General features: G+C 35.5%; 1 protein-coding gene across 1 annotated transcript in view; it reads right to left on the bottom strand.

The window, feature by feature from the left end:
• Positions 1-11,446, bottom strand: part of GLCCI1 (glucocorticoid induced 1) — a 103,711-nt gene that overhangs the window by 17,833 nt on the left and 74,432 nt on the right. The window contains exons 4-6 of the mRNA XM_045288953.1: positions 8,785-8,898; positions 7,267-7,419; positions 908-1,118 (exon numbers count right to left, since the gene is read on the bottom strand). Of these exons, the coding sequence (XP_045144888.1) occupies positions 908-1,118; positions 7,267-7,419; positions 8,785-8,898 (478 nt within the window). The remainder of the gene's footprint in view (positions 1-907; positions 1,119-7,266; positions 7,420-8,784; positions 8,899-11,446) is intronic.

Here is an 11,446-nt window from a genome sequence, read left to right as displayed (position 1 = left end):
AGATTGTTCATCCAGCCTGTCCTATCCAGACAGACCTCTGTCTGACCACTTTTGTCTGACCTACGACAAATTCACGAGGGTGCCGGTCAGGACAAGAACCTTAAAAATCCTGCAAGATTTTATAAACTTCTAGGTTTTGAAATTTTTGTCACCTATCATCTATCAATATGATGAAAATCAGTAAACATGTTAAAAAATAAGTACAAGCTTCTTGAACACGGTGAAAAAAGTGGAAGCTGGATAACTGGCTGTTGTTACCCTCTGCAGCTAAGTATGAAGGATCCAAAACTCAAAGACCAGTGAATGGTGTTAGCAAGTCTCACATAAAGGACAGGAAAACTTGAATGATACAGGTAGGTCTGACAAGCAGTAAGAAATCCTGGAAGGTCTTGTCTCATATTGGTATCACTTAATAATTCATAACAAACCATAAGATAAGCCTTGGTCGCTTATAAGATTCATTAAACTTTATCCATTTGGTTAAGAATGCACTCACTCTTTTAACAGAAGTTTTAGAAATTATTTCCTCCAAAATCAATCTGATTACAAAATCTTAGCTTTAGGTATGAAAATTATAAACTCCACTATAATTCTCTGGACAGAATCAAGGAAAGGACAGGTGTTGTGAGATATGAAGCTGTACACACTCCATTTTATAGCTTCCACTGACTGCTAGAACTATGCGCTGTGTTTCTCTGACACATTTATGGAAGATGTTTGTGAGAGTCACAAAGAAGAGGGTATGTGAAATCAATGAAGAAACAAACCTACATTAACCAATCGTTTACAATTCCACCATTCAACAAAAGGATTTAAAAAAAATGATGTAATGGGCTGAGACAAAATAGGTAGAATGAGCAAGACCCGGCAAGACACCCTCTAAATAAGTGGATAATTCTGCTCTCACCTTTATCACGGTCATAGAGTAAATCTTCTGTTGAACAAGGGCTGCCATCCTGGGATTCCGGGGGACAGAAGGGGGAGACACAGGGCGAGTGACTGCTGCAGCTACTGCTGCGCTCCTGGACGGAGGGAGTCTGAGTGTCAATGCTGCGAGTGCTGCTGCTCCGATAGTGAGCAGGCAGTGGAGCTCTTCGACCATCTGGAATGTCCAAAGGCTGCAAAAGAACACCATTAAACATGCAAATGACAGAGTAGCAGCACAAGGCATTTCCCAATTTCATAATCCACCATCATTGCTTCGTCGGAGAAGAGATAAAGACGCCAAGCTTCTTTTGGAACTGAATTTTTGCTCCTTACCTTTACTGAATCCTTTCAAATCCCAAAAGGAAGGTAGTATTTAAAAATCTGCAAGCTAGATTGTTTGCCTCAAAACTTTCACAGCATTTGTATATTAACACATCTCCTAATTCTCACTGAGGATAGGGGCTTCTTTTGTTTAACACATATCCCTGGTAGCACAGTGGTTACACGTTGGGCTGCAAAAACCTCAAGGTTGGCAGTTGGAAACCACCAGCCTCTCTGTGGAGAAAAGCAGGACTTTCTACTCTCATGAACAATTACAATCTCAGAAACTCACAGGGCAGTTCTACCCTATCCTGTAGGGTTGCTCTGAGTCAGAATTCATTCAATGAGAGTGGTTTGAGTTTCATTTGGTAACCCCAATGCCTAGCACTTGGCATGTGGCAGATTTTCAATACACAGTTGATGAATTAATAACCAAATTTCTCAGGAAATCATTCTGACCCACTAGTAAGAAAAATGACAAATCACACTCACAAGAAGAGACTGTTCTATTGGATCAGCCTTCCCATTTTAATTCTTTCATGTTAAGAATCTTTTTTATTTCCAATGCAAACTATGTAAAATTTCTATTAAAGAGTTTTACTGTGTCAGAATTCAATGGAGGATAATGAAACATAACCCAGAGCAATGCTATTCATCTGGTATCCGATTTAGGACTACTACTTAATTTTGCTTAGTTGCAAGCATTGTTCTGAGTGGCAAAGAGCATAAAAGAAACTATACCCACAGACGCATACAATTTAACTCTGCAGGCCTAGCAAACGTGAGGCCAGTGTGTCTGTGTCACATAAGGGACCTGTTCTTCAGAGCTCCTGGTGACAACGGCGAATTACGTAGCAGAGAGCTCCCGTTGCAGTGGGGTTTCTTCTCATGTACTACTCCATAGTTTCCTTATTGGTATGACAGAGTGCAGGCAGAAAATAAAAGCTCATACATTAAATTCTTTCTTAAAGGAATTAAAATAATGTTGCTGCTTTATAGTCAAGATTGCAATGCTAGAGAAAGGAACTATCTATCATCTCTTAGACTATACGAAAGTTACTCTCACTATTAGGTATATCTTTGCTCTTACTCTTAAGTTTTATCATCCAAAATTCTCAGAAACATTGTCAAAAATAAAATGAAAGCAAAATTCAAAATGTACTAGTTTCTCCATAAGGAAGCAAACAAGTTAGAGTTGCAAATCTAACCACAAAGTCAGAATTTTCATTTATATATGCAGTATTACTAATCCAAAATAAAACCAATGTCACAACCTGACAAATATTACTCTGATACAAAGAAAATATTTGATTCTATAAATATCAACTCATTTTGTAGACAAATTTTAAGAAGAGAAATTTTTCCAACTTAGGGAAAAATATGAATTTATTTGGTCAAACTCAGAAAATATTATTTTTATAGTCAATCTTACTAATTAATAAGGAATATTCTATCAATTTGTAGCTAACTAAGAATTTAAGAATTTGAGTCTTTCATTCATATCCCATTTGATAAAATTAATCCTGATATATTTCTATTTCTTAAGTAAAACAGTATTGCTATCAGGATTCCATTTCATATATGCACACTTTTTTTCAGCCAAAGAAAATGTTTAAACATGTTTATGCTGTCAGTGGATGACTACAGACAAGTTCTCTCAGGAACACACTTGTCTTAGTCTCATTAGTCTACCTTCAAAAAGAGGACCAATCAAAGCAGTAACTTCCAAGGGATCTGCAAGGTCGATTCAATTTAAGGCAGAGAGGACAGCTAAGGTTCTGGTGACTTTTTAACCTCCATCACGACAATGTCAAGGGTAGCAGGGCTGTCCTATGAGAATTTTGTTGGGAAATCTTACTCTCTTTTCTATAGGCTTGATCATGCCCCTTTCAGATTTACATTTGTTCCTAAAACTCAATAAATATTTAAAATAGTCTGATTTGCATCCCTGAAGGAGGCCAAACGTGCCATTTTTACATGGTGCACACTGATGAGCACGGAAGGCTAAACAGAAATGGAAACACCACTCTCAGGACTGTATATAAACCTATATGGAGATCATGTCAAAGAAAAACCAGCCTGGGTTATCACGAGGTATCCACGGGATCCTGTATCAGAAGACCCAAAACAAACCAAATCTATTGATTCAAATGATGGGGTCAGAATGCAGACCCAAAGCTCAGCTGTAGACAAATGGACATTCTCTCACAGAAGGATCACAAAGAAAGAACGAGTCAGCCAGGGTGGAGCACGAGCACAAACAGAACACACAACAGTCCACTGGTCCTTTAATGCTTCCTCGCTGCTCCCCACTCCCCCCTATCATGACCCCAGTTCTACCTCACAAATCCAGCTAAACGCAACGTGTACACTGGTACAGATAAGCGCCCTCAACACATGCAATCCTGGGCAGACAGACCCTGGGAACAGTAATGGGAATAGTGATACCCTAAGGGTAGAGGGAACGTGGGGGGAGAGGAGAGAATCGGGGAACCAACTACAATGATCAATGTCTAACATGCACCCCCCCTCCCAGGTGGGCGAAGAACAGAAATGTGGGTGAAGGAAGATGGCAGACAGTGTAAAATACGAAAACAATAATAATTTATCAAGGCTCCACGAGGGTGTGAGGGTGGGTGAGAGAGGGGAAAAAGAGGAGCTGATCTCAAGCAGAAAGAAAATGTTTTGAAAATGATAGCAACATTATGTACAAATGTGTTCGATACAATTGATGTATGTATTTTTATAAAAGCTGTAAGAGCCCCCAATAAAATGATTTATTTCTTTTATAAAGGGTTTCCCATTTTGATATTTGTTTAATAAGCATTTCCGTGATTTTCTAGCAATGTTTCTTGAAGCATCCTGCAATATAATCAAATTCCTTTCACCAGCTTTAGTTTTCATTGATGAGCAGAGAATTCGAAAAGCAAAACAGGCTTTAAAAATCTCTATGTTTCCATAAAACACAAATGGGAAATATAAAGCCTAGGAAAGATGCTATCTACTATTACCAACATGGACATGCTAACAGGGCAATTTTCCTCTTTTTAGCTACTGGAGGATTAACTAATGGTGATATAATGAGTATATCTCATTATAAATATAATGTCATTAAATAACGCTAAAACTAGAATATGCCTTCTTTAAAAAGTAAAGCTGCTATCTGCTCCTGTAAGAACTGTCTCAGAAACCCTATGTAGAAATGCTATGAGTTGGAATCAACTTGATGACGGTATTTTTTGTTTGTTTTTAAGAGTTAAACTATTAGCAATCTTTATATTTTAGTATAGTTTTGCTTTGATTTTTCTAGAAATCAGAACATATGTGATTATCTCATCCTTCAAAAATTAGACCAATTTCACTTCCTCATAACTGTCCTTAAATTCTACTTGATGTATAAGAGAAATAATTTAAGAGTAAATAGCTAAGAGAAGATGAAATTTCCAAAACATTCTCTTCTAGTACAATATAGATGAAAATTAAAATTTTATCACAAAATGTCTAGGGAGAGTAAAATGGCATAACTCTTTGGGAGGATACTTTTGGCCACCTACAATGAAATTTAAAATGTACAAAGGCTCTGACTCAGCAATTTCACTGCCAAAAATCTATTTTCAAGAGTATACAGTTTTTCTCGAACACTGCTTATGATGGAAAAATCAAAATAAATCTGAATAGCCATCAAGAAGAGAGGACTTGCTATTTTGGTATTTAATTCATTAGTACAGTTGACTTAATTAACTCTATTGGAATACATACTAGTATACATTGCAAAGCAAGGATGGTGAGGCTTCATCTTACACACTTTTGGACATGCTGTCAGGGGAGGTGAGTCCCTGGAGAAGGACAACATACACAGTAAAGTAGAGGGGCAGCAAAAAGAGGAAGGACTGGCACAATGGCCGCATCAATGAGCTCAAGAATAGAAGCGATTGTGAGGATGGTGCAGACTGGGCCTTGTGTTGTTCTGTTGTGAAAAGGGTTGCTATGGGTCAGAACTGACTTGAAGGCACCCAATAAAAACAACAGTATACACAGTAAGTATTTGGAAACATACATTTGAAACTATGAATAATGTTTAGAAATCTTGAGTAATACCAAGTGCTGAAAGGAAGTTATATGATTTATTTTATAAGTATAAAATTGATATGATTGATTTTGAAACAAACTTCAAACCAGTTTTAAATGGTATGCATTATTTGAACGAAGCAACTAGACATTTGATGTAAGTTAAATCATATTTTCGTTCTAAAGAATTATCAGAGGAACCACTGAGCCAAAGACTATCAATGGTGGTTTCTTTTGTTAAGTACATCTTTTAAAATATGGCCAAATATATGGAATGGGGTCCAGATTTTTTCTCTTGAGACCTAAGTAATTTACAAATTACTTTTAATTCATTTAAAATGGATCAAATATTTAAATGTAAAATAATAAACGATAAAATATTTTGGAAGAAAACATGAAAGTAAATCTCTGTGATTAAGGATTAGGCAATGATTTCTGAGATATAACACCAAAACATAAATAGCGTTAAGAAAACAAATAGGATTTCACCAAAACTACAAATGTTGTACTCCAAAGGACACTTCCAAGGTCAAAAAATAATTGACAGAATGAGAGAGAGATTTATTATCAGATAAATAATCTGTATCAAGAAAATATAACTTTTACAAGTTATTAACAAAAAGACAATCTCATTTTTAATGTGGGCACAGGATCAGAATAGCTATTTCTGCAAGGAAGAGTCATATATACAAATGGCCAACAAGCACATGAAAAGATGCCCATCAACAGGAGTCATCATGGAAACATAAATTAACACCATGATACATTACTTGACATACATTAGATGGCTGGAATAAAGGCAAATATTTATAAATGTTGAAGAAGATGTCTCACTGATTCCTACTCATAGCAAACTGCATGACAGGGTAGAACTGTCCTTGAGGGTTTCTGAGGATGCAAATCTTTACAGGAGCAGAAAGCCTCATATTTTACCTACACTGGGTTTGAACTGCTGACCTTGCAGTTAGCAGCCCAACAGATTACCCATATGGCACTGCAAACCCTCATACACTAGTGGTGAGAATATAAAATAAGACAGCCACTTTGGTAGACAGTCTAGCAGTCCCTCCAACAATTACCAGAAGACTAGCCGATTCCACACCTAGATAAGCACCCAAGAGAAACGTAAATATGTCTACACAATTTTACACATACATGTTCACAGCAGCATTATGCACAACAGCCAGAGTGGCAGCAACCCAAATTCCATCAATTGATAAATGGACAAATAAAATGTTGCATACCCATACACTGAGTATGATTCAGCAATAGAAAGGAAATAAATACTGATATATGAGACAGCTTCAAAACATACATGGAAAATTTCCATGATCTTTTAGTATTATTTTCCACAAACTTTTTGAAGTTCCCTCAGAGTAATCTTAAAAACATTGTGCTAAGTGAAAGAAGTCAGTCACAAAAGGCCACATAATATGTGATTTCATTTATACAAAATATCCAGAATCAGGAAATCAATACAGACAGACAGTAGATGTGGTTGTGTAGGAATAGGGGTTGGTGTGACTACTAATAGGTATTTGAGTTTTCTTTTTGGAATGATGAACGTGTTCTATAATCTCCTGTGATGATGAATGCACGATTCTAAGAATATACTAAAAACTATTGAGTTTACACTTTAGACAGGTGAATTGTAAGCATTTTAATTGTATTTCAATTAACCAACAAAACTCACAGTCATCAGGTTTATTCCAACACACAGCAACCCTTTGAGGCAGAGGAGAAGAGCTTCACAGCTTCCAAGGCTGTGATCTTTAGGAAAACAGACTGCGGCATCCTTCTCCCTCAGAACAACTAGTGTGTTCAAATTGCTGAGTGCTTAACCTACTGTGCCTTATACCTCAATAAAGCTATTACCAAAAAAAAGTATTTTTCAGACAGCCCACAATATTAAAGGGGAAAAAATGTTTTCAAAAGTCCTTGTAACCTTACCTTAGATACTTCCTCCTTCCCATTATTTTCTTTAATGAATACCTTTTCTAATTCAGGACTTATTCCTTCTACATTGCAGGGCACACGTGAAACAGATGATTTTGGCACTGATACATTTGACAGTGGCATAGGGACTGATCTTGACCCAGTAGCCTAGAAGACAGAAGACAAGATGGTGTCTATCTGTGGTCAGAGAAATCAAGAACTAAAGAGCATGGTAAGTCTTCAAATATAAACTTAGCCAACAGTTATTTTTGATATGTCAAATACAATATAAATTCAGACACATACACAGATAGATTCTGATGTAGGAAGATAAAAATTCCAAACCAAGCAACCAAACAAAACCCAATGCCATCAACTTGGTTTTGAAAATGTGTGATTATATCCTGTTTTAAATGACTGAAGCTAATGATTCGTAATCAGGTAGACTGCTAACCACTGGTTAATATATTAGTCATATTTCCCATACTATGCTTCTGTTATATGTAATGTTCATATCTTTGTCTCTTACTAATGCTTACCAGTTTTCAGATTACAGTTTTAACCGTTATGTGTTTGCTCTTTCTTGCAGCAGTTCTCAACCTGTGGGTCTCGGGAGGAGATGAGCCAGCCAGGGTGCGATGTATCAATGATGAAAAATACAACTTTCCTCTAGTTCCTAAATGTTTCCTCCCCACTCCCACTATCATGATCCGAATTCTACCATGAAAGTCTGGCTAGACCAGAGGATGTACACTGGTACAGATGGGAACTGGAAGCATAGGGAATCCAGGGCAGATGATCCCTTCAGGGCCAGTGGTGTGAGTGGCGAAACAGGGAGGGTAGAGGGAGAGTGGGCTAGAAAGAGGGAACCGATTATAAGGAGCTATATGTGACCTCCTCCCTGGGGGACGGACAACAGAAAAGTGGGTGAAGGGAGACCTCGGACAGGGCAAGATATGACAAAATAACAATTTATAAATTATCAAGGGCTCATGAGGGAGGGGGGGAATAGGGAGGGAGTGGAAAAATGAGGACCTAATGTCAGGGGCTTAAGTGGAGAGGACATGTTTTGAGAATGATGAGGGCAATGAATGTACAAATGTGCTTTACACAATTGATGTGTGTATGGATTGTGATAGGAGCTGTATGAGCACCTAATAAAATGATTTAAAAAAAAAGAATATGTCAATCTAGCAAAAAAAATATTTATATTGGAACAGAGATAAGGCTTAAGGAACTATTCAATGGGATAATATCTGTAGTTCGTTCACTAAGTGAATGAGCTAAAATTTTAGTCTAGGTCAGTGTCATCCTTGAGATCAATATATACTTATCTATGTTATTAAATGAGATGGTTAGACATATCGTTTAAAACAAAACAAAAAAATCTCTTAGAATAATTTAAGAAATGGTCATCAGTTAGTAAAGTGTAGCATTTATATTATTACATTATTTTGAAACATAAGCTAATGTATTCTTCCTCTCTGAGGAACTAAAAGCAATTCTTCAAATCTGGACACGAAGCTAGCCTACCTGAGTGTGACTGATTGCTATGTGATTGCCATGGAGAGGTGACTGATGATCTTTCTCCTTACTGTGACGGCTGCTCTGCTTACTGCGCTGTAGCTGCTGCCTCAGTTTGGCAATCTGCTTGGCAAGGAGAAAGGAAAATGAGAAAGAATAAAAGTAAGCACACATTTTTAAGTACATTTTTAAGTTTTGGGTATTGATAATGAATTATTACTCTTCTCAAGGCTTCAAGTAGAGATACTATTTTACCACAATATTAATTCTTCCAAGTTTCTAGATTATTATTATAAAAATGATAAATACTTCCAAATACTATGATTATATAATTTGAAAATATTGGTAAATATGGTAAACTATTATTTCTTCCAATTATTTCCTACTTTATCTTTGTAACATCAGAAATATCTTCCTATTTTAGAAAGTTGGCAGTTCAAACCTTCCAGCTGTTCTGGGGAAGAAAGAGAAGGCTGCCTGCTATGGTAAAGATTTACGGTCTCACAAACGCTAAGGAGCAATTTGACACTGTCCTAAAAGGTTGCTACAAGTCTGAATCAACTTGATGTCAGTGGATGTTGTTTGCTTTTTAAAAAATTGATTAAAGTCAAACTAAGTTCTTTGTTTTACAAAATGAAATCAATTAATAAGCACTTTAGTATTCCATTAAGTAGTGCTGGTGGCATAGTGGCTACTTATGCCACTATGGGCTGCTAACCGCAAGGTCAGCAGTACAAAGCCACCAGCTGCTCCGCAGGAGGAAGACAGAGCTTTCTACCAAAGAGTGACAGTCTCAGCCACTCACAGGGCAGTTCTACCCAGTCCCATAGGCCAGCTATGAGTCAGCATCGACTTGATGACAGAATTGGGTTTTTCCCCCAAATCAAAAATACTTAGCAATAGCACTGTACAAGCATTTAGTATCATACAGTTTATTTCTAATCAGTCATGTACAACTATATTTCTATTTAGTCATATAACTTTTAAAATAAAAGTATAGAGTTTGTGAGAAAATTCTATTATTTTTTACTTCAATTGTTCCACAAAACATTTGGAAGCTTCTTTGTATATTGCAGGTGATTTGTACATACTTGAATCTACTTAATCTACTTTAATCTACCTAAAGTGTACTGAGGCTACGAGTAATATATTCCTGAATCTTTTAGAATAATATTAGCAATTTGGGTGAAGTAATTTAATATTGGTATTAATTTTTCTATGTAGAAAACATGGCATCAATCAGTTACCCATTGTTCCTTCAACAGCTATGGTGAACCCAGTTATATATTATCTAATTAGTAAAATGTGGATACAAAGTAAATTTAGTAATTAATATATTAATACATTAACATAATACAATAAATAAATGACAAAATCCATAATATATCAATTACAAAAATATACACTGAGTTATTAAATTATGTGTTACTAAAGTATAATGAATTATGATATTATCTAAATAATCACTTTGAATTCTCGGGGGAAAATGCATATTAAGTATTTACTACTAAAGCCTATAAATACCCAAGGGGAAAAACATCTAAGGATGTTAAAAAACTTGCTTTATCCATAGCTAATAGCAAAAAAAAAAAAAGTCATGGAAGAATATAAAGTATTCAGAAATGACACTACTGTATATGTATTTTCTTTCTTTGATGTTGACTTCTACATTCCTTTACTTTAAAAAAGTTCTTTGTAATTTATGGTCCTTTGAGTACAATGTTACAGTCAAAAATACACATATGAAATGACCTATGTTATTTGGGCTCCCTGCTCTCTGTTGAAATGACATAATTTTTTTCAGAGAACATTACTTTTTATGAGAAAAGGAATCAGAATTAGTAGATAATGATTACATTATTCCTATACTAAAAAATCAGTAAGATTTCAAATTGCTTAAGTAACTTAATTAGGGAAGAAACCTAAAGTTTAGTGTTTTCTGAATATTATGATGTTTTAGTGGTAATTCAAAATTTACTATGTCTTATATTAAAGAATTCACATGCTTAGATATTAATCAAGGCAAATTATAAAAATTTGCTTTAAAAATCTTAAACCAAACTAAAATGACCTATAAGTTTTCTAATCTTAATTCATTTTAAAGGCCTCTGAGACAATAAAGCATGCCAGAAAATATTTTGTTTCAACCTGGTTTAAAAATAAAATAAAATAAAAATAAATAAAAATAAAAATAAAAATAAAATTAAGCGTACACATGCTCCACATGCTGTACTTTGGGATGTAATCAGATAGCTTTTACCAACTGCTCATCTTTAGAATATAGAATATAATACAGTAATGCTCATTTTACAATTCAGTAGCAATAAAGGTATAAGGCAAATCTAGCTCCCCAACACTTTTAACCTTACCAATTTAAATAAGTATGTGAGATGGAAGCAAAATTATTACCCTATAAGTTCTCCTTTGCTTCAAAAGAGGTGGTTCCTGAATTAATTATATTACATTAAGAAGAAAGGCAAGTCTAATAAACAACATGGCAACTTCAAGTAATTTTGCCTTCCCTCAGTTTTAGCTTAGGATTTCTTTCTCTTTCTCCTTTGAAGCCAGAGTCCGGGCTTTTTTTTTTTTTTTTAAACATTTTATTAGGGGCTCATACAACTGTTATTGCAATCCATACACACATCAATTGTGTAAAGCGCATTTGTACATC

Source organism: Echinops telfairi, unplaced genomic scaffold, assembly GCF_000313985.2.
Source record: "Echinops telfairi isolate 266 unplaced genomic scaffold, ASM31398v2 ScPeMD7_23;HRSCAF=83, whole genome shotgun sequence".
NCBI classification, from domain to species: Eukaryota; Metazoa; Chordata; class Mammalia; order Afrosoricida; family Tenrecidae; genus Echinops; species Echinops telfairi.
This window is presented reverse-complemented; position numbering and strand designations above follow the sequence as displayed.